Source organism: Choloepus didactylus, chromosome 3 (genome assembly GCF_015220235.1).
Source record: "Choloepus didactylus isolate mChoDid1 chromosome 3, mChoDid1.pri, whole genome shotgun sequence".
Lineage (NCBI taxonomy): Eukaryota > Metazoa > Chordata > Mammalia > Pilosa > Megalonychidae > Choloepus > Choloepus didactylus.
Genome location: NC_051309.1, coordinates 15,509,339 through 15,533,558, shown reverse-complemented (window position 1 = coordinate 15,533,558; position 24,220 = coordinate 15,509,339). Strand labels below are relative to the sequence as shown.

The window sequence follows — 24,220 nt, the reverse complement described above, 5'->3', positions numbered from 1 at the left end:
TCTTCTCTCAGCATTACATAGTTATGTCTCATGTATGATTTCATTTGATGTCCACGAATAGCCCTCAGAAGGCTAGGCAAGGACTATTATCCCAGCTTCCTTCTGACTCAGAGTTTTGAAGTGGCTTGCTCAGGCTTGAGGTTCTTACAGCTAATGAAGAATGGGGACAGAGCTTTGGCCCAGGCCTTGGGACCCTTCCTAGCCCAGTGTTCTTTTCCCTGTTCCAGTTTATCTGGAAAATGATGATGGAGGATGAATTTGCATGTGGATGTGACACTACATTACTACCTGCCTTGCAGCAAGTCACGCTAATTCTTAAGGAAGCTTAGAGCCTTGTGGCCTCTTTTTGAAACACTCATTGGATAAGCTGCTTCAATCCATGTGAATTTTCTAACCTTGTACTTGTCCAGTATGACAAAAATTTAGGGCTATTTGTAGTGGGCTAGCAAAACAAATTCTAATAGTCACTAAGCCTCCAATCTAATAAAAATAAGTGATAATATGAAAATATAGCTGTTATTATTCTTTTCTTTCCTCCTGTGGTTATATTTGGCTTGTTCCCCTTTCCCTGCCAAGTTATGGCAGATGACCAGATCCCTTTCACTCTTAGCATGAATAACACTCACTAAGGGAATCAGAATTCTTAGTAATATTGTGGGAGGGGGCTCATGCTAAAAGGACAGAGCTAGGTGGGGGATTTGAGCGCTAAAACCAGGTTTGCCAAAATACAATCACAAGTGTTATGTAGAGCCCCGAGAACCTCTGCAAACCTTTTCTCACTTTGTGTATTATGGCATATCTGGGCCAACTTTCCTAGCAACTCAAAGAACCATTCTTAACGTCAGTCTATGATCTGGCAAACAACACAACCAGGTTAGATAGCTACCTTTGTGTTAAAGCTAGCCTATATGGTCTTACCTCGGGAATAGCATTGCCTATCATGAGCCAGGACTTTTTACCCAAGGACAGAAAATAATTACATAGTAGTACTGCATGTTCTTCTTCATCGCCTGCCAGGAGATCAAGAAATTGCTGACAAAAAGAAAAAAATTGTATTGTAATGACTGACTGCTTCATTATGGATTGGACTTGCAGGATTTTAACAACGCATGGTTAAAATTAGTGCCTTAAAGCAAAAGACTATTTTTCAGATTTTTTCCCAAACTTTTATAGTCAATTGACAATTCATCAAACAAACAGACAAACAAAACCACTTTTAGTGGATTTGGTGTTTTCTCTGATATTGATAGCATGGATTTCCAGAATCAGTAATCACTGTGATTGAGATGGTGTGGGGAGACAAATTTCAAAGTTTACTTTCCATTGTGAATGCAGATATGATAGCTCACTATGTGCTAAACAATTTTTATAAGTACACTGCATGCATCAACTCATGTAATCCCAGAACAATCCTTTGAGCGTGGTACTCTTACTTTCCCATTCTACAGATGAGGAAGCAGAGGCACAAAGATGTGTGGTAACACAAGGGAAATGATAAAGTCAGTCTGGCTTTAGAAGAATAAGCTATTATATTCTTTGTATATCTTCTTACAGATGTCTCAAGTTGTACAGAGTGTATCTCTAAAATTGTCAACATGTATGCTGTCAAAATATATTGGGGAACAAAAAATTTATAGTGCACTTAAATTTCCCCAGTGTTGGATTATACTTCAAAGGGAGTTACGTAAATACAGTTCAGTTCATGCAAACACAGATAAAGATGAGATCCAGAAGCAGAATCAGGTCCTGTAATAAGGTTTCTTTCACGCTGCCTAAGATTTATTTGGAATTTTACATATATACATAGATTGTAAGTTCTGTGAGGGCAGAGACCATATTTATTTTGCTCATAGCCAGAGAGTAGTACAGTGACTGGTATGTGGTAGGTGACCAAGAAATACATACCAATCAATGAATGGCATACCTTAAGCCATCAAATTATAGTATATGCAATTTCCAAATATAATATAGAATATGATTTTGTTTATTTTTAGAGAAAGCTACTTATAAAATATATCTAGTTAAGATAAAATCAAACCTTTTATGAATAAAACTGGGATAATGTTAAAGTAATTCTTGGAAGATAAACCATCATTAGGACTTTTAAAGTTATTTTTTTATTCTTTGTGCAAATAATTTTTTTAACTTCTGAACTTTGGGAGAATTGAACCAGGAAGAAAATCCTTCAGAATTTAGTTTATCCTGCTTAACAGATGTCTAAGTGGAGTTTTATGATGATTAATGAATATTGCAATTTAAAATTATGCAAGCCATTTAGCTAATATTCAAGTATGTCAGCTCAAACTAGTAAATCTGTAAGAGAATGAAGAGCTACTTACATCAGATGTGCTCCACAGGTCACAGACACCAGCAAATGACACAGTATCAGGCAAGAAAGGAATCAGAGACACATATCGAGCCACCAGTTCCTGCATAAGCAAAATTAGCTGTAAAACTTCTAGTAAAATAGAAAGCTGCATGCCCTACCTTATTTCTTGTAACAAAATAAATTTCGTATATCATAAATGTGTAAAAAATGAAACCAAGTATCTACATATACCAAGTGCTTACTAAGTGATGTATTAATACTAACTCATTTAATCCTCACCAAACAATCGTATGAGGGAAATGATTATTGTCTTTCACAAAGGAAGAAACCAAAGCAAGTGATTTAGAATATTGTTAGTAAACAAAAGAGTCAAGATCATACCTGGAAAGGGTGGCTTTTGAATCTATGCATTCAAACCACTATGCCTGTCTGAAGAAATTATGAGAAAGTCTATCTTAAAATTTGAGAGTGGGGAAAACCTCTTGCAATAAGAAGCCAATCACAAAATCTAGATGCTATCAAGAAAAGGAACGATAAATGTGACCACAGGCGTACCGCAGAGATACGGGTCAGTTCCAGGCTACCACAATACTGGGAGCCACATGAGTGTTTTAGTTTCCCAGTGCATAAGAAAGTCACGTTTACCCTATACTGGAGTCTATTAAGGGTGCAATAGCATTATGTCTTAAAAAAAAACAATGTATATACCTTAATTAAAAAATACTTCAGTGCTAAAAAATGCTACCATCTGAGCCTTCAGTGAGTCGTAATTTTTTGCTGGTGGAGGGTCTTGCCTTGATGTTGATGGCTGCTGGTGGTTGCTGAAGGTTGGGGTGGCTGTGGCAATTTCTTAAAATAAAACAACAATGAAGTTTGCCACATCAATTGACTCTGTCATGGAAGATTTGTCTGTTGCATGCAATGCTGTTTGATAGCAGTTTACCCACAGTAGAACTTGTTTCAAAAGTGAAGTCAGTCCTCTCAAACCCTGCTGCTGCTCTATCAACTAAGTTTATGGAAAATTCTAAATCCTTTGTTGTCATTTCAATAAATTTGTGATGGTTAGGCTCATGTGTCAACTTGGCCAGGTAATGTTGCCCAGTTGTCTGGCCAAGCCAGCACTGGTCTGTTACTGTGAGGGTGTCTCGTGGACTTAAGTCATCAGTAAGTTGATTGCATTTATGGCTGATGACATCTACAATCAACTAAGAAAAGGGTCTTCAGCCATGAGAGGCATTTCATCCTTTCAGCTGAAGGCTTTAAAAGGAGAAGTGATGACTTCATCAGCTAGAAGCGAGATTTTTTCATCTCTACTTCAGCCAGCCAGCTTTTCTTGGGGAATTCATCAAAAACCTTCACTGGGGCTGCCAGATTGTAGCCTGCCCTATGGAATTTGGACTAGTGCATCCCCACAGTTGCATAAGACAATTCAACAAAATCTCATGAATTTACAGATATCTCCTGTTTGTTCTGTTTCCTTAGAGAAGCTTGACTAATACAGCTTTGGTACCAGGAGTGGTTCTTGAGAAATGGAATCTTAAAAATGTTTTTTTTTGCAATTGGTTCTCTAGTCTGATTAGATTAAAAGGCACTAATGACTCTATTTCCAATAATCAAGATGGCACTGACAGTCCCTGGCATGATTTGGCAATAGAGATATGCAAAATATCACCATTGGATACTGCTACTCATTGGCTTATAGGAGACAAGGCTCTGGGTGAGAGTGTTTTTGACACCTTAACAGAGTTTTGTGGAGTTAAAAGGATAATGATGTTGGCTGGTTGGTCCTAGATATGCTGGATACAGTTATGAAAGAAAAGGATGAGCTGAATATTTTCAAATTTGCAACTTTAAGCGCTGCATGAAAGATGTACAAGTTTCTACATATGCCCTGAAAGAAAATCTTATTTCCTGTGGCCACAGACTTGAAATCTCTGACAACCAAACCCAGAGTCTCACTGTATGAGTGGCAGAGATACAAAGTAAACTAAATTCCCAATCTTACAGGGTGTCTGCTGTTAAAGTGAGGGCATTGATTAGAAAGGATTGTGATCCTGAAAATTGGTATGGAGACATATGGGTTGATAATGATGGCAGTGGGGACACTGAAACCCTAGATTCTGCTGAGTCTTTGCTAGATAAACCTGTAATGCTCTACCCTGAGGAAAGAGTCACCTGAGCTCCAGTCTTCCCTGAGGAAACTGCCTCCAGATCTCCAGCCTGCCTTGAGGAACAGCTTCCAGACCTTCAGTGTGCCCTGAGGAATCTGCCATCTAACCTCCACCTGATGATATTATCCTTACAGTCCCTGATAAACTTGTAACCACTCCCACAAGGAAACATCCTTCACTGCTCTGTCTGGAGAGATTAATCTTCTTTCACCAGATGAAACTGCAATGGATTGCCCTGAGGTAATTGACAAGAAAGACACTTCTAATTAGTCATGTGACCCACCCCCACCAGCCTCTTTGTTTCCACTATAATGAGACTAAAGTCCCAACAGGCCCCAAAAGTGAGGTACAAAGTGTGACCCATGAGGAGGTACACTATACTCCAAAATAACTGCATGAGTTTTCCAATATATATAGGAAGAAATAGGGAAATATGTGTGGGAATGGATATTAGGGGTGTGGGATAATGGTGGAAGGAATATAAGGTTGGATCAGGCTGAATTTACCGATATGGGCCCACTAAGCAGAGATTCTGCATTCAATGTTGTAGCTCAAGGGGTCAGAAAGGGTGTTAACTGTTTGGGTGGTTGGCTGAAACACGGATCAAAAGGCGGCCAGCATTACTGGAGTTTGAAATGCCAGAACTGCCCTGGTATAATGTAGAGGAGGGGATTCAAAGGCTTAGAGAGACTGGAATGTTAGAGTGGATTTATCATGGAAGACCTGCTCACACATCCCTGGAATATCCAGAGGACACACCTTTCACCAGGACTGTGAGGAATAAATTTGTGAGACTAACTCCATCATCTCTGAAGAGCTCTGTAGTCATCTCTGTAGGTCAGATATTACTGTAGGAACTGCTGTCATTGAGCTGGAATCCTTAAACTGAACTGGAATCCTTAAACACAGGGGTATGATCAGATCCTGAGTTGGCAGAAGCCACAGGCCAGAACTTAATCACCAAAGACAAGGTGGGTATGGCTACTCAAAGCAGCAGTCAAAATAATCTGACTTGTAGAGACCCATAGCATTGTCTAGTAGACTATGGGGTACCTAGAAATAAAATAGAAGGGCAGTCTACTAAATTCTTACTTGATCTGTATAAACAGAAGAGTTCTAAATCAAGTGAACAAAAGTCTAACTTGAAATACAAAAAGAGAGTCACAGACCCTAATCAGTTCCCAGACTTGAGACAGTTTACAGACCCAGAGCCTCTTGAAGGAGGGGAAGGCCAGGTACCCTTGGGGAAGGACCCTGTTACACTGCCAAAAATTTACAGTTAATCTTCCTCCCAGCCATCCCCAAAGAGACCTTTGGTCTTTTACCCGACTATGCAGTGCAGAAAAGGGAGTGATCATACATTTCAGGGATTATTAGACACTGGCTCAGAAGGGACATTAATTCCAGGAAACCCAAAATGTCACTGTGGTCCACTAGTCAGAGTAGGGGCCTATGGAGGTCAGGTATTTGATGGAGTTTGGCCCTTCCTGCTTTACCTTGCACAGATCCTTGGATTCCTGGACACATTCTGTGATTATTTCCCCAGTTTCAGAAGGCATAATTGGAATAGACATACTCAGCAACTGGCAAAATCCCCACATTGGTTCCCTGACTTGTGGACTGAGAGCTATTATGGTAGGAAAGCCCAAGTGGGAGCCACTAGAACTGCCTGTGCCTAGCAAAAATAGTAAATCAGAAGCAATACTGGATTCTTGGATGGATTTCAAGCAGTTTGCACCCTGCCTAATGGAATTTGGACTAGTGCATTCCCACATTTGCATGAGGCACTTATAAAATCTCATAAAATTTACAGATATCTCCCATTGGTTCTGTCTCCTTAGAGAAGCCTGACTAATACAAATGTTCATAGCATCTTCACCAGACATAGATTCTATCTTAAGAAACCAATTTCTTTGCTCATGCATAAGAAGCAACTCCTCATCCATTCAAATTTTATCATGAGATTGCAGCAATTCAGCCACATAATCAAGGTCTACTTGTAATTCTAGTTCTCTTGCTATTTCCACCGTATTTGCAGTTACTTCTGCCACTGAAGTTTTGAACCCCTCAAAATCATCCATGTGGGTTCGAATCAACTTCTTCCAAACTCCTGTTAATGTTGATATTTTGACCTCTTCCCACGAATCACAAATGTTCTTAATGGCATCTAGAATGGTGAACAATTTCCAGAAGGTTTTCAATTGACTTTACTCAGTCCATCAGAGGAATCACCATCTATGGCAGCCACAGCCTTGTGAAATGTATTTCTTAAATAATAAGAAATTATTGATTGAAATTACTCCTTGGCTCACAAGCTGCAGAATGGATGTTGCATTAGCAGGCATGAAAACAACATTAATTTCATTAATAATCTCCAGCTGAGCGCTTGGGTGACCAGGTGCATTGTCAATGAGTAGTAATATTTTGAAAGGAATCTTTTTTTCTGAGCAGTTCTCAACAGTGGGCTTAAAATATTCAGGAAACCATGTTGTAAAAAGATGTGCTGTCATGAAGGCTTTGTTCCACTGATAGAGTGCAAACAGAGTAGATTTAGCACAATTCTTAAGGACCCCAGGGCTTTCAGAATGGTACATGAGCATTGGCTTCAACTTAAAGTTGAAGCAACTCCTCATTAGGGGCTGCATTAAGGGCTGCATTAGCCCCTAACAAGAGTCAGACTCTACTTTGAAACTTGAAGTCAGGCATTGACTTCTCTTCTCTAGCTATGAAAGTCCTACATGACATCTTCTTCCAATAGAAGGCTATTTTGTCTACACAGAAAATCTACTGTTTAGTGTAGCCACCTTGATCAATAATCTTAGATAGATCTTGTGGATAACTTGTTGCAACTTCTGCATCAGCACTTGCTGCTTCACCTTGCACTTTTATGCTGTGGAGATGGCTTTTTTTCTTAAACCTCATGAACCAACCTGTCTGCTAGCATCAAAGTTTTCTTCTGCACTTCCTCACCTCTCTTAGTCTTCACAGAATTGAAGAGCTTTAGGCCCTTGCTCTGGATTAGGCTTGGCTTAAGGGAATGTTTTGGCTGGTTTGATTTTCTATCCAGACCTTTAAAACTTTCTCCATATCAACAATAAGGCTGTTTTGCATTCTTATCCTTCTTGTGTTCACTGGAGTAGCACATTTAACTTCCTTCAAGAACTTTTCCTTTGCATTCACAACTTGACTGGTGCAAAAGGCCTAGATTTTTTGACATGCTTTTCACACTAAGCAAAATCATTTCTAGCTTTCAATTTAAAGTGAGAGACCTGTGACTCTTCCTTTTACTTTAAAACTGAGGGGCCATTGTAGGATTATTAATTGGCCTAATTTCAATATGTTCATGTTTCAAGGAATAGGGAGGCTGAAGAAGAGGGAAAGAAATGAGGGAGCAGCTGGTGGGTGGAACAGTCAGACCACACAACATTTATCAATTAAGTTCGCTGTCTTATATGGCACAGTTTTTAGCATCTCAAAAGGTCACTGATCACAGATCACATAACAGATACAATAATAATGAAAAAGTTTGAAATATTGCCAGAATTATCAAAATGTGACATGAGACGAAGTGAACATGGGCTGTTGGAAAAATGGTGCCAATAGATTTGCTTGAGGCAGGGCCCACAAACCCTCAATTTGTAAGAATGCAGTATCTGTGAAGTGTGATAAAATGAAACAATAAAATGAAATATGTCGGTATATAAAACATATCTGCATGGCAAAAACAAACACAAAACTCTCAAAACCCCAGTAACAAATAATAGTTTCAAAACCCATAAAGAAATTCAAAAGAGTAACAGGAGACAGGTAAAATATAGGCACAAAAATGCCTTTCTTATAATAACCTCAGGTTTTGATATCAAGTATATGCTTCCTCATGAAATGACTTGGGAGATGTTTCTTCTTTTTCTATTCTCTGTAATGATTGTGTAAAAGGTGTTAGTTCTTCCTTAAATGTTTGGAAGACTTCTTTAATGATGCTGTCTGGACCTGGAATTTTCTGTGGGGGAAAATTTTAATTTATAGATTCAATTTATTAGAAGATCTAAGACTATTCATATTTTCTATATTTTCCCTGTGTCAATTTTGGAATGGTTTCCTAGGTATTTTTAAGTTTTAATACAAAACATCAAATTTATTGGTATAAATTTGTTTAAAATACCCTCTTAATGTCTGCAGGATCTGTAGTGATGTTCCCTGTTTCATTTGTTATTGTGTTCTCTATCTTTTTTTCTTGACCAATCTTGGAAGGGGTATATAAATTGTATTAGCCTTTTCAAAGAATCAACTTTTGACTTTGTGCTTCTATGTTTTCTTGCTCATATCTTTATTATGTTCTTAATTTTACTCTATTTTTCTACCTTCTTGAGATGAATACTTAGATCACTGATTTTTTGGTTATTTTTCCATTTTAATATGTGAATTTAAGTCTATAAATTTCCCCCTATACTACAGCTGAATTTCTCAAGTTTTAATGTATCATTTTCAAGATCAAGTTTAGAATATTTTCAAGTATCTAAAGTAATTTCTTCATTGATCCACAGCTTATTTAGAATATATAGCTTAAAGTTTAATTTCTAAAGTTTTGTGGATTTTCCTGCTATCTTTTGTTTTTGATTTCTAGCTTTATTCTTTTGTGCTTAGATTTTATATCTATTTAACTTCAGATTGAATGTTTACAGGCCTATTTAGATTTAATCTAGAAAATTGTTCATTTCATGTAAGTTTTCAGGTTTTTTTTTGGCTTAAGGTTGCTCACAATATTTTATTATTTCTTAAATCTCTGCTACACTTGTAACTTGATCTCCTTTTCCATTCCTTATATTTTTGTTCCTTTTCTTTCTTCTTTGCCAGAGATTTATCAAGTCTATTGGTCTTTTGAGAGAGTCAATTTTTGGCTTTGTTGCCCCTCTCCACTTTATTTATCCAGCTTGGCCCATTAACTTTCTGCTTCTTTAATTTTCTCATATAAATATTTGTCTATTAATTTCCATCTATGTATCATGTTAGCTACATCCCATAAATTTTGTTAACTCTTATTTATTATATTATTTATTCTTATTTAATTTTTATATTATATCATAATGTCTTCTCTCACACATAAGTTATTACTATGTAAGTTTTAACTTCCAAAAACAGTTTTAAAAAAGTTATTTTCAAAGTTTTGATTTACAACTGAATGGCACTGTAGTCAGAATGTGTTCTGTATGGTACCAGTATATGGCCCAATACAGGATCAGTACATTTAAATATTTCACATGTGCTTTAAAATATTGTATATTCTCCAATTGTTAAGTGTGGTATTTTATAATAATGTTATTAATTTCTTATTCACTGTGTATGTCTTTACTCATTTTTCACATGCTTTATTTCTCAATTACTGGGAGAGGTATGTTTAAAATCTGCTGTGGTAGTGCATTTGTCAGTTTCTCCTTGTAGTTTGAACAATTTTTACTTTATATATTTTGAAGCCATATTACTAGGTTCACAGAAGTTTAGAATTATTATATCTTTCTGATGAACTGACCTCTTTATTAGTGTGCAGTGGCCCAATTTATCCTTAGTAATGCTTTTGCTTCCAAGTTTATTTTATATGATAATATTTTGATGCCACTGATTTTTTGGCTAGCCTGTTCTTTATTTTTAATCTTTCTATGACCTTATGTTTTTAAGTGCATATTTTGTAAATAGCATATCACTAGATTTGGAGTTTAAAAAAATCTAGTTTGGTTGTCTTTGTCCTTTAGCTGGGAAGTACAGTTCCTTTGCATTGATGTTAATTATTGATAAATATTGAGACAACTTCTACTTTCTTTTCCTGTGCTTTAATTTTTCACTTTTTCTATATCCCCCTTTTTACTACTACTCTCTCTTCAACCAATTTCATTATTTTTTCTTCTGCTACTTTGAAGTTATATCTACTATTTCTATTTTTTTTAGCATTATTCTAGAAATTTCAGCATGCATATTTAACTTGAATTCCAAAGTTGATAAAACTCTTTGCTTTCATCTTGGAAACTACAAGGGCATTAAATACTCTGATCAACTCGGTCCTGACATATATACCTTTTTTCAAGAATTTCTGTTCTATCTTGATTTTCACCTACATTATTATTATTGTTTTAAGATAATGTTTATTTAGATTTACTCATAAGTTTACCATTTTCTTTACTTAGAATAATAAGTGCATCTGAGCTCCTCCTTTTGAGGGCCTTCCTTCTTCCTTCATACATATATATAAATTCCTTTTGTGAATATCTATTGGTCATAAATTCTCCCAGTGTTTATGTAAAAGATGGTTTCACTGGATAAAATATTCTAGATGGAGAGTTGTTTTCTTTCAGCCATTTGAAAATATGGAAATTAAGTTATTCCATTTCTCTGGCTTCCATTTGTGCTGCTGAGAAGTCTGTTGGTATAATCATTGCTCTTTTGTAAATAATCTGTGTTTTCTCTCTAGCTGCTTTTAAGATAATCTTTGCCTTTGTAGTTCCCTATGATATGTCTAGATGTTAATTTCCTTTTATTTATCTGAATCTGAAGATCATTGTATTTTCATCAAATCTTGAAACTTCTCAGTTCTGTCTCTTTGAATATTGCTTTTCTCTGTTTAGACACAGTTTAGAACTCCTCCTTCATCCTCTGTGTCTTGTAACTTTTCCTTTATACTTTCCCTTTTTTCTACCTCTGTACTGCTTTCCAAGTAATTTCTTTGCATATGTCTTCTATGCACTAATTCTCTCTTCAACTGTATTAATGTTTTGTTTAACTTATTAATTTCTAATTTTAAGTATTATATATTTTATCCCCACAAGTTCCATTTGGTGCCTCTAAAAAAATCTGCCTGTCTAGTCTATAGTCTATTCTTTTCTGATATTTTAAATTCCATAGATTTCAAAAACTTATTAAACATGTTTATTTTATATTCAGATATGATAATTTCCATATTGGTAGACTTTGTGGCCTGATACTGTATTTGTTGTTTCTGCTAACTCTTCTGTGTGTTGACTTATTTTTTCATGTAATTACTGATGTTTTATTGTGTGCTGATGTTCCTTGGAACTTTTCCTGTGGAATTTTTTATGAGGCTGGATTCAAGGGCATTCTTCTAGTAGGATTTGTATTTATTCTGACAGCCATATATAGGCATTGCCAACAGGGAATATTTTCAACTAAATTTTTGGTTGAAGGTTTTTTGGGGCTACAGAGATAGTGTGAGTTCCAGTTCCAAATATGAGCAAACATATATTAGTGATTAGGAATCCCCAGGACAGACATTTCTTTTCTTTTTTTTCTTCTACCCAGAGTCAAGGCTGAGATAGGCAGGCTTCCTTCTGCAGGGCAAGGTATTTTCTAGTTTTATCTATTGATATTACCCATCAAGAGTCCCAACTATATGCTTGAGTCTGTAATTCAACCTTCTACCCTGCTCTAGTCCCATGTGTTATCTCCTGTCTCCCATAGCCATGTGGCTTATTAAATCTTAGGCTTTAGTCATCAGGAATCCCAAATGACCTCAGAGCAAACACTATTTCAGGGACTCACCCTATGGAATCTAGTATGTTTTTATTTGTTTCTTTTCTCTGATTTTTTCCCCTCACTTAACTTCAAATTCAGCCACAATTTAAAAAATGCTTTAAATATTTTACTCATCACTTTTTAAGTATTGTCTAATCGGAGGAGTTTTATGCATGTATACTATGCTACAGAGAAGTCCATGTTATGATTTTTAATAAAAACTGGTTAACCAAGTAAATGAAATGTAGAACACCAGTTAGTTTTTTAGATATATCAATATCTGCAGATAGATTATGTAATAACCATGTACTTAAATTACTATATTAATGACTTAGTAGTAGCAATGACTCCCTATAATATCTATTCTCCAAAGACAGTTTGGGTTAAGGGATTGACTTAAAAATAGCCTGCTGAAGAACAGAGCGTCTAGTCCACATGAGGTTTGTGATGCATATGGTGCTTTGAAGCCAGAGAATGGTGCATATGTAGCTAATGGCCTATGTGGATGTGCTTTATGCTGATGGCCTAAATACTGCAAGTTCTTAAATTTTTGAAATATTTTTTGCCAAATTTAAATTCAGTGGTGCTTGTAGCATTAAGCATAAAACTGAATGGTTATCTTGGTATAGTAGAAAGAGCATGAGTTCTGAAGTCAGAGGTCTGGATTCAAACCCTAGCAGAGTTATTGAGGACACATAATGAAACCATGTTTGTGGAAGGCATTTTGTAAAGTGTAGAGCGCAGTGAACACTCAATAATTATGTTAAACACAGTAAACATCCAGTAATTGTTCACGGAAAGAATGAATTAAGGATTAGTATCCCTGGTACTTTTAGATGTTTCTAAAAAAAGCAAGCATCATGGTATTAAAAAAAGTTTTAATCATTATTTTAATCACTAATGATATGAATATAGTTAATATTTAAGTACTAGGAAATATGGTAATTAAAATGGCAATATATTGAAATTTTAAAACATTTTTAGCAAGAGCCCTGATTGGCTGTGAATACTTACTGCAGTTGCCTGTGGATTATTAGGGAAGGCATTGAGAAGCTCCTCAGGAGGGTTTAAAGGCTTGAGATAACGTGTAATAAAAACGGTTTTTCCACTTATGTCAATCACTGTTGTAAGGCACTGACGATTTGGAAACTTTAAGGCACATTCAGCTTGAAACTTCTCTGTTGCTTGAAGCAATTTCTCATCTTCCTGAGAATCAAACTTCAAAAAGAAAGACATCAGAGGTTTGTATATGATTACAGGAGACACTAGAACATGGTCAAATTTCAGAGTCTATGTGGATTAAATGTGTAGTTCAGGAAGTATGAGTGCACAACCCTTTACAAAACTGTCAAGCTACCGTGACTCTGCAGCAATATAATTATAATTTTTAAAAAATCAGACTGATTCATTAAATACTTAAAGTATATTCAACAGCATTCAAAGAAAATAGTCAACAGGTGAACAGCCATATAGAAACAATTGAATTAATAAAAGAACCCATAAAAATTAAACTAAGATAAGCCAAGTTGGACAGTTGAGACCAAGCAATGGAGTTTTAAGTGTATTTCAATGTTGGTTTTATGGGGGTGGGGTTGGGGGTGTATCAGAAATCTAACATCTCAAATGCAAAGCTTAAACAGTGCATGTTAAATGGAAGAAAATTTAGATACATATGAATGTGTTAAAAAGTTTCAAATCCGTAATCAGTTTTAAATAATAATAATAGAACCAGAACTAGAAACTTCAAATGTATAAAAATTACTTAAATAATTCTGTGGTCCAAGATGAGTTACAAATTTCCAGGTTTTTAAAGTAAGTCAAAGCAGATGACATAGAACAAATTGCAATTGCCTTGAGACTCATGTTGTAGCCATTTTTTTCCCTCAAACCTTTACTAAAAAATAGCTAAAAAGAAAAAGATAAAGTGCAGATATTTATGTTGACGTTTAATGATGTTGCAAGATTTATGTTTCGTCTAAAAATATATGCATGGTTGCTTATATTTCAAAGAGTTTCAAGATAAACTCAAACAAATTTTTATGAGAAAATATCATTTTTAAGTAGAATTTAGATTACAGGCAGTGAGTGCTTGATTTTTTTTTTTTTTTTTGAGGAAGGAAATGCAGCCTACTGTCCTCCTTGTACCCTGCTTTACTTTGCTTTTTAGCACTTAAAATTGTTGACATATATTTGTTTACTCTGTCTCCCCCATAGAGTAAATCCCTGAAGTCAGGGATTTTGTTTTGATCTTGTTTTTTTTTTTAATCTCCAATACTGAGAATACCACCTGGCACACAGTACTCAACAAATACTGAATGAATAGTGAGTTAATGTAAAACATCTCATTACATTTTAATGACACCAGTGCAAATCTAGAATATCCTAATTGTCCTTGACTCCTCTTTATTTTGGGGCTGGACTGTGGCTCTGGTTTCTAATTTGCTTGCTGTATCCTGAGAAGTTGGGGTAGTGGTTGTGGGGGTGGGTAGGAGGGAGGTATCTCCAAAGTCCTGTTGACATCCGAATCTTATCATCACCATCATGTTATAACCCCCTACCATTCATCACAGTTCTAAGACACAGTTAGCTGTTCAATAGGTGTTATGATGAATGAATAAATCAATGGAAAAGGTGAACATCGAAGGCTTTGGTTGGTGTGTCACAGACATCTAGGGTAGAATCGCCAAGCCTGAAATAATTGAATTTCAGAAGGATGGAAAATTGTGAGAAAAGGTTGATATGGAGGAAAAAAAAAAAAATCCAGTTGAATTTATCCCCTTTCTCTTTAAACCCATTCATTTCCAATTATTTGAAGAATGTTTGCTGAGCGCCTAGGAGGTTTCAGGTGTGAAAGATCCCCTCAAGGAACTTGTAGTCTAGAGGACCAGAAGCAGTCAGGTGCTTTAAATACTGCACCAGAGATTCTATAGGAATAAACACATGGTGCCATGGGAGCATTTAAAGAGGTATCTACGGGCATCAAGTAAAAACAAAAATCTCAACTCAGTACCGACCAATGGCCTTCTGAGTTGAAAATAGTGTCCCTATAACTGGATGTTCTGTTATGTATCTTAACTCTATAACTATTGCTTATTGAGGGCAGGGCTCATGTTTGAATCATTTATTGTACCTCACTGCACTGAGCATGCACACAGTAAACATTTAATAAGTATCTGTTAGTAATCATTTGGGGCACTACAATACTTGTTTAGGCTACCAGCAATGGTAATTCAATGAGTAATTTAAGGAGTGGCATGCTATGCTAGTTATTTTGCCAAAGAAGTCTAAATACTAAAAGAATTTGGTCCATTTATTATGCAAGAAGTTAAGGTAGAACTAACAGTTTCAGAGTTTGATACAACATGGAATTTGGAAAATCCTTAGCTGGCTCAATTCTTTGACATCTCGATTAATGTGAAAAATTACCAAAAACTGAAGACTTATTCCGCCTTTGAATAGTTACTCTGTGACAATTTCACTGGCCAGAAATAATTGTCATGGCTACACTAGGTGTCCCTGTAAAAGGAGCTCATGGATTTTATGGACTTGGAGATAGTGGAGGTAGCTTCCAGTGTGCTGGTGACATCCAGACCTATGACCTCTGAGATTCAAAGCTAAGTAAGCATCTTTCTGACAAAATGGAATGGGCCAATAGACAAAGCTTGACATCCTTCACAGAGTGCAGGCATCGTCTCTAGTTCATTGCCAAGGGACCACACATTCAGCAAGACCCAGCAGCTTCCATAAGCTGGCAGGGGACAAAAGCAAGTCTTTAAAGCCTAATAAATATTGACTGACAAATTGTAAAACAAAATATTTGGTACCTTTTTAAGCATGTCACTCATCTATCAGAGGCAAGAAAGAGAAAAGAAACGAAAGAGGAAGACTTTATTAACAGAAACAATATATATTTAAAAACATGTTTTACCAAGACAGTGTAAAGTAGGAGACATTAAAATAAGTGTTTTGGGAGTTGCTACTGATTTTTAAAAAATTACATTAGTAAATACCTGTAAAAATCATATGGAATGATTCCTACAGGAAATAGAGGATGGTGATGAAGAGAAGACTCTAATTTGTTAATCCTGGAAGTTGCTGTAAATGGAAAACAATCCCAAATTGTCCTTATCATTTTAGGGTGAGAGCCTTTCTCTTCTGAAAAATCTGCAGAATCCCTTGAGTGGTGTTTTCTGCCACTGTGCTTTTAGGACACTGTGGGCCTGCAGTCAGCATGCCTTACTTATCAAATAGCGTCAAAGAACCTGCCATCCAGAGCGGATCCTTGTGCTCTTGGCTTAGCGCCTAAGGAAATGCGTCCTACAGCCACAGCGGGGCAGTAACGTGCCACCAAGCAGCAGCGGCCTGCCTCGTTTTCCAGCTTTGGGGAAGGCAGGCTGCAGGACCTGGGAACGATGTTTCAGAGCCCTGGGGGTCTCTAGAAAGTCCTTAAGTATGAGGCCAGTGCTCCTGAAGCGCCTGCTGACTACGAAGGAATCTCTAGTTTTGATCCTTCAATCACAGACACAGGCTGCTTTCACAAGTTTGAAAACACCTCTGGATGAGCTGCTAGCTGCCGACCTTTTCTTCTAAGAATACATAGAAATAAGAAAATCATCTTTTGTCTGGGAGCAGTTTTCAGTGTAAACAAGCTTGTTTGTATTTTCTTGAGTTTACACAGGAAGAAAAACATTCAGAATATATATTTCCTTTCCAAAAAATATTTTGAAGTGCACATATAGTGCATAAATAGAACATATGTGAATATATAGAACATATATTCTAATGTTTCATAGAGAACCACAGCCTAATTTGGGGCCAAAGCCCAACATACAAAGTTAATTTGAATTTCAGTAAATTAGTTTTTCTAATAATCCTTCATCTCGTCTGTGAATGCCTTGCAAATGGGAGATGGTGATAGTATTTTTCCCTTTGAGCCAAATTGTAATACCAAAAACTCAAAAAAGAAACAAAGGAATGTACTATTTTTTCATCTCCACATGAATCTTAATTATAATGGATAAATGGAAAAGGAGGAAAAATAATCTATGCAGTATCTCTTAGTAGTTAACAACTTGTGCTTACTTGCATGGAAACTCCACAAGGACAGGCATTTTTGTTTTGTACTCAGCTGTACCCAGTGACTAGAAAATGCTCGTCACATAGAAGATGCTCAGTAAATGTTTGTTCAATGTCTAAGCTTTAAAGTAACACAGGCTGCCTTTCCTTGTTACCTCTGCCATTTACTGCCTGGGGGACCCTGGGTGAGTTGAGCCTGTTTTGGGTGTTATGTCTGAGAGTTCTTTGGGTGATGAAGCACAAACACAGATAGCAAGTCAGCCGAGGGGGAGAGAGGAGGATGTGGGTGGTGGAGGGGCCTGGGGCTTCCCTAACCTAAGGTCTTGTGAGGGTCTGCAGAGGGGCACGGGGGGAAGAGGAGCATGTGTCCTGGGCTCTTGCCTTTATTGTATCCCTGAGATGAGGGGTAGGACTTGGCCTCGGATACCAGAGATTGGACATTTCAAACTATCAGGCATGAAAAGCAGGAGTAGTAAGGGCCGTTTGGAGAAGCAAAGGGCAGCTTCTTACCACCTGAGCCATATGGAGAAACAGGGCTTGCTAGTAAATGATGTGACATGCAAGGGCAAAGGGCCTTGCACAGAAAAAGTAGCAGGGGCCATTTGGAGAAGCTAAGCGTGGCTTTTTCCATCCAAACTGCATGGAGATGCAGGCCTTGCTCGTTACAGTTATGCCCAGGGCAGGGCCAGCTGGGGTGGTCGCTCAAAAGGGGAACTTGTCACTAGGCAAAAATGGTGGGCACCAAATATAATTTCTCTTATGCCATCACAGAGCCTTGTTTTCCTCATCTACAAATTGGAAACCCACCTCACAAGACAGCTGTGAGTAGTAAAGGAGAGAATGTATGTCAAATGTCTGACACAGTACAGAGGACAGAGTATTGGCTCACTACCTGGTGGTCATGATGGTGGGTGATTATGGTATTAGGCATTATTGCTATTTTCTCCCAAATCCAATGAGGGCAGTATGCATAGATGCTGCACAAATATGTTATACTAAAAAATTATTTCCCAACTGTGAAGGTTGGGAAACAGTTACTAACAAAAGGAAGTTCTGAAGACTCTTTCTTTTCTAGAGCTGTTTACAATTATAGTGCATGTGCAGATATTTGTTTCTGCCCAAAGGCATCGAAACGAATTGAAGTGATCCCTAAAGGTCATCTAACCTTGTGATCCTCTGAATTGAGTCATTACAATTAACAGAGCAAGGGTGTGAAGTCAGGCATGGACATGTATCTCAGCATGCTTGCCAATAAATAATCTTTATATTTGTCTTGCTTTGCCTAAAGGTTTAAGTTGCTGATCTAATATTGGCTCAGTGGAAGTACAAACCCACACAGCTGTTCTTTCACCCTCCAGCTGTCCAAACTGAAAGAGTAATAAACAGACATGGAAGTAGGAAAGCACCTGCTTGTGCAATGCAGTCGGAGTTTACCAGAGCTCAGCCAGGCAAGCATCTCCCGTGTTTCATCAACATCAGGCACGCGCTTCCAAACCACGAGCAGAGTTACCTTTTCCCGAACCGTCTCTCCAGGAACCAGCTGAGGCTCAATGGTGATGAACAGGGTGATGTAGGAGCCTTCACTTAGGCTTCGAGGAGAATCAAAACCCCGCTCAAGAATCATGTTGCGCTCCTTACTGTAGCCCAGAAGAACGGGGGGAATATTTATTTTAAATGTGCCATCAATCTGTGAAGAAAATAGGACTTGGTAAATGCACTGGTGATTTCCCAACAGAAGTTCAGGGGCAAGTGCCTGGTGAATCGAGTAAAATCTGTTTGGACTCGCATTCAGCCCGTCCCCTCTCTCCAGCTTGCCAGGGAGGGCTCTCTATTTCCCTGCCTTCTTTCCTTTTTTAGTAGAGACTACTGGTTAAGCAAAGTTGATACCAGCACTAGTACTGGGTTAAAATCTTGGTCTAAATTCCAAGGGCCTCAGCTTCCCCATCTATAAAAAGGAGACAGTAATGGGACCTATTGTGTATGATTGTTGTGAGTCTGAATGAGTTCATAGATGGAAAGCACTAAGAAAAGCATATGGTATGTGTTCAGTAAATGCTGGCTAGCAGCCTTCCTCTTCTCTGGAATGTCCCAGCGTCCCAGCTCCACCTGTCAGAATTCTAATCATCTTCTAAGGCTCCTGTCAAATACTATCTGCTTCCTGAAGTATTTTGTTATCTCTACCGTTGTCTCATGTAGTTGGTTCCTTTTATTTGTCACATTAACACATTCTTTGTGACTTAATAGTTCCGTGCATATTTGCTATATTGTTCTCGATAATTGCTCTCTATGACCAGGATCTGTATTTTATTTTGTTTTGTATCACCCTTCTCCAACATATAGCAGTGTTTTTTGTGCTCAATAAATGTAATTTGAATGCACTATAAGCCACTTATGTAAAATGATCTAACTGATGTAGAGGGTCAGAAAGGGAGAGCTTTTCACTTTTGTACACGCAGAGCAATAGTAAGGTTATTAAAGACTCTCTAGTACTACAAAAACTATTCTGGGCCAGAATTTGAAATTCAAGGATTTGCAGAGCATCCAATTTTTATTTTCCTCTTTAGTGACACTTATGTCTCAGGAATCATAGAGGAGAAAATTCAATTTTCCATTTTCAGTGAATATGCCTTCTAGGGATGAATTCAGTAAGCTGTTGTTTATTTTCCTCCTTACACTGACACAGTTCACACAAAGCCTGTACAGAATCAGATGAGAAGGGTACAGGAAAGAGAAAAGTATAAAAACAATGACATAAAAAATATAGCTGAAATAACTGAGCATGTTTAGTCTGAAAAACAGATGACACAGCAGGGAACATGCATGTGATCTTCGGATATTTGAAATGTGTGAATTTAAAGACAGGTTTTCTTAGCCTGGGTGCTATTGATATGTGGGGCTGAATAAGTCTTCTTTGTGGGAGGCTGTTCCATGCATTGCAGACTCCCTATTGCATTCCATGCATTGGGCTGTTCCATGCACTGCAGACTCCATGCTAGCAGCCTCCCTGGCCTCTACCCACCAGATGCCAGTGGCACCCCCACTTCTACTTGTGACAACCAAAAACGTCTCCAGACTGCCAAATGTTAACCCAGGGGGACATTTAAGACCAGGAGCTTTGGAGTCAGATAAAACTCTAAACATGAAAAATGTAATAAAATAATTCTCAAAAGCAATATTGAAATACATAAACAAAAATAGATAGTTCTCTCTCCTTTTACCGTTCCCCAGAGATAAGGAAGGTTAGCATGTTGGAAGTTGAACCTCAACTCTGCTGTAAACTTTGTGATTAGGGTAAGTTACCTAACCTCTTCAGGCTTCATCGTGTCTAGAATGGGGGTAGTAATGCCTGCTGGGTGGTTGTGAGGTGAAGTTAAATTGAGAAGATATAGTAACAAAGTCCCTGGTAATGGTATATAATATGTGCTCAATAAATATACTTATTACCATCATTATTATGACTGAGAAAGGATTGTACTTGTTATGTGTAGCTCCAGAAAACTGAACCAGGACCTAAGAATGGAAGTTGTAGGGAAGTACACAGATTATGGCACAGTTCAAGGAAGACGTTTATGATAGAGCTATGGGAAAACAGAGCAAACTGCCTCACAAGGAAGTAAGTTACTCATTTCCAGAAGCATGGACATTCCAGAGCATGGCCATTACCAAGATACAGTAAACAAGAATTGGAGTTGGAGTAATTACTTCTGACTACCCTTCCAAATGTAAAATCGGCAAGGCCAAATATCATGGGCATTTTAAAGAGCTCTTAATTTTTTTTTTTCCATTTAAAATCTATTCAAAGATGGGAAGTACATTCTTTTGGCAAGTACAGCTTTGCAGCGTCACCTGTAGACTGTTCGTTTTACTCAGGGAAGATTGCAATTCCAACTGATCCTTGAGATTCCAACCAATCTGAACCCCTCAGACTTCAGTTTTGAGTGAACTTGGTCTTCTTGCTCGAGACTCTGTGTCCCAGGCAGTATTTGCTCCATGTGGTCATCAAATGTGGTGTTACATAATTTTCTCTGTAGCTGTGTGAGATTAGTTACCATCTTCTGGCTCAAAGCTCCCGGCTGCCATGGATTTAACAGTGGCATGTTAAAGTGATTTCGGAGTCCTTAACTGCTCCAGATTAGAGCCACTAAGTCATTCAAGGATCCCCTTAAACAAAATCACTAACTCTGAAGAAAAGAGGCTTTGTTGAGCATATGTCTACCAACCCTTTTTCTTATTTTAAATAGTGAGGACTGGTAGAAATATTAGTAGAATGCACTTGATTGAATGGGTGATCAAATGTTCTGTTTTCTTTAAATTATTCTCAGGCCTCCATCTACTCCACTTTTGTCATTTTGACAAGTTTCCACTCTGTCCTGTCTTTTTCACTTCTATTTATATGTTCAAAAATTTCTCAGATTAAAAGAGACATACATTATCTACTAACTATAAGGAAGATGGATGTTTTATGTCATACAGACGTGACTGAAGATCAATGGCTTTATGTAGTGTTTTATCTTTCCAAGGGCTTTGCACATACATTCACTCAATGTTGAGGTTATATCCCCACAAAGAAAGCTGTAACAGGAGAGATGAATGGAGCAGTTCTCTATGCTCATGAAATTCTGACTTTATGCTTACCCTTGCTTGGAAATATATCGTGCTAAATGGAATTTTCACACATCCCAACCAGTGTCTCTCAATACGGGTATGGATTCCACTTCCTCTTTCACGGTCATCCTAAGGAGAGGTAGGAAGTAGACATTTTTAAGAGCTCCAGACATTCATTTAATTGATTCAGCAGCAGGATTTTACCAAAAGCATGTGGAGTTAGGTTAGATGGACCCAAGTTCAAATTCTGCTTCAATCACTTACTAGTTTTGTGACCCTAGGCAAGTCATTTAATCTTTCTGAACCTGAGTTTTTTTGTAAATCATTTGGAGATTTAATGATGTATCATAGCACAGTTTTAGAATTAAATAAGACAATGTATGTAATACTCCGAGGTACCTAGTACAATGCCTGGCACATAGCAGACAGTCACTCAGAACAAAACAAAACAGAACAAAACAGCTAGTTCTCTTCCCCTCCTTTCTCTGTCTAATTTCAAACATTTTAAACACAAGAAAGATGAAAAATATGTTTGGGATTTATATAGTGGAGAGAGGATATAAAAATGACCCCAGATGTTTTCCTCAAAACTGTGACCTCACCTCTAAGACATCATATAGCACTTCATCAAAAATGTTAATGAACACATCATCTTTCACTGACTGCAAACTGGCAGTGCTGTAATCCCCATTAGGAGCTCTGTAAAATAACACATCGCTGGTTACTATGAAAAAAGGTAAAACAGAAATTAGGAGCACTCAAATGTCAAAATTAGAAAAATGCCCTGAAATAAGCATAGATGTGAGGATTAAAAGCAGAACCTCCATTCCAAGAATCGATCTTGTACAGGAACACTGTATCATAATACCTAAATTCAAAAGGACAGAACACTCGACTGGAGGCTCTGTGAAGGGAGACAGAGCCTCAGTCTGCTGGCATGTTCTGCTGGGTCTCTCACCCACCTCGGTTAGCTTCTCAAGGAGCCAGCTCGCCAGGGCTGAGGTTTCTAGCTGACACTGCTGCTGGTATTCAGACGTCCTAAACAACTGAGCTCCAGAAAGACCACGTTCCAATCACAAACTTCCTATTGTTACATGGCAGGTCAAGTGATCCATTTCTCCCACTCACTTTCCCCATATATAAGTGAAGTAATACAGGGGTGAGGTTCCCACCTTAGTCAGCCATGCCCGGCCCATGCACGCCTGTCCGTGGTATGGCTAGAGACTCAAATTGACTTAAAGATTCCAGAGAAAGGGAGATGAGGAATAAAGGAAAAGTAGTTGAGGGATAGCAGGGTTGAGGAGAAGAAAAGTTTGGGGCCGTAAGAAACCAGAGCCTGGAGACGAGTGGCGTGACCCATCAATGAACCCAAGTTTCAAAATTTGGACATTTCCCTACTTTTATTCTTGAATGGAGTCAGTTGTGCTAGAAGAGGAAAACTAAGGGGCTTGGCGTCAGGACACCTCCTTGGGTCACCCATCTGGTTCTCATTCCAGATCACCAGCTATAAAATCTTTTGCCTTAACCACTTCTCTCTTAGCCTCCATTTCCTTCACATTTCTTTAAAGTTTCCTATCATTCTTTAAAGAGGAAAATATGCTTACCTAAACGGAAGTTCAAGTTCTTCATTCCAGCTGGGATTTGGTCCTTCTGCCGTAGTTGTGTGGCAAATAGTTCGTTGAAAAGAAACTTCTACAAAAGGACGTACTAAAACCTTGAAATCAAGAGCAAACCATGAGAGTCCCTAACAGCTGGATTAATTTGCTCTTTAGCAGAGGTAGAATACATTTACTAAATAATATGTTTCCAAAGAAAATGAAGCAGAAAACTGTCTATGAAATTTACAGGCATCTTAAAAACATAAGGGGTAAGATCTGAAGCCGCAGTTCAGCGCTGGGTGACTCACCTGGCTGAGGTGGTAGTCGGCCCCGTGGGCTGGGCTTTGGGTGGTTGTGGAAGCAGCATGCTTTTCGCTGAACGTCCTGGATGACCTTGATGGCTGCTGGAACTTGCTAGAAGGGAAAAGGTATGAAAGAAATACATGACAGGGAAAGTCTAATTATTTCCTGAAAGATGGTTTCTCCAAAGAAGCATGGCCCCTGATGTCTGTGTGACAGCTACTCTCCCCAAACCTCTCAGTCTGGTCTGGTCCTCCCCAGTCGTGTAGCGATTGCTAGAGCCCCCTCGGCTGCTATCCCCAGGCCTCCCTGTCTGACTGAGAACAGAGGAAAAGGTCCCCTTCTCTCTTCTCCCCTCCTGGAGGAGGCTCTGAGTGAGGAACCTGCCTTTTCCACCATAAATGAGACCCTCACTCCCACTCAAATATCAGAATCCTCAGCTTCCTGACCAAGCTGCTGTGTCTCCATCAGTCACGATCCTCTCCCACCATATTTTCCTTGAACCTGCACTCCCCATTGACCTGAGTTACAGATCCCAGGCCAGGCATGTCTCTCAGGGCCTACCATGCCTCGCTGGGAAAGGCAGGCTCAGGGATTCCTAGTGTGGGTTAGGATCAGTGGCT

The 24,220-nt window shown here is 38.1% G+C and overlaps 1 protein-coding gene across 4 annotated transcripts in view; it reads right to left on the bottom strand.

Annotated features, from left to right (window-relative positions):
• The window catches only part of CC2D2A (coiled-coil and C2 domain containing 2A), a 158,562-nt gene that overhangs the window by 22,527 nt on the left and 111,815 nt on the right, over nucleotides 1-24,220 (bottom strand). For 3 of the 4 annotated variants that reach the window (XM_037829421.1, XM_037829423.1, XM_037829424.1), the window contains 9 exons: nucleotides 23,606-23,711; nucleotides 23,304-23,413; nucleotides 22,302-22,398; nucleotides 21,730-21,828; nucleotides 18,605-18,781; nucleotides 15,843-15,863; nucleotides 13,033-13,236; nucleotides 2,340-2,429; nucleotides 919-1,032 (listed from right to left, as the gene is read on the bottom strand). In XM_037829421.1, the coding sequence (XP_037685349.1) occupies nucleotides 919-1,032; nucleotides 2,340-2,429; nucleotides 13,033-13,236; nucleotides 15,843-15,863; nucleotides 18,605-18,781; nucleotides 21,730-21,828; nucleotides 22,302-22,398; nucleotides 23,304-23,413; nucleotides 23,606-23,711 (1,018 nt within the window). The remainder of the gene's footprint in view (nucleotides 1-918; nucleotides 1,033-2,339; nucleotides 2,430-13,032; nucleotides 13,237-15,842; nucleotides 15,864-18,604; nucleotides 18,782-21,729; nucleotides 21,829-22,301; nucleotides 22,399-23,303; nucleotides 23,414-23,605; nucleotides 23,712-24,220) is intronic. The other variant, XM_037829422.1, reaches the window with a different exon arrangement.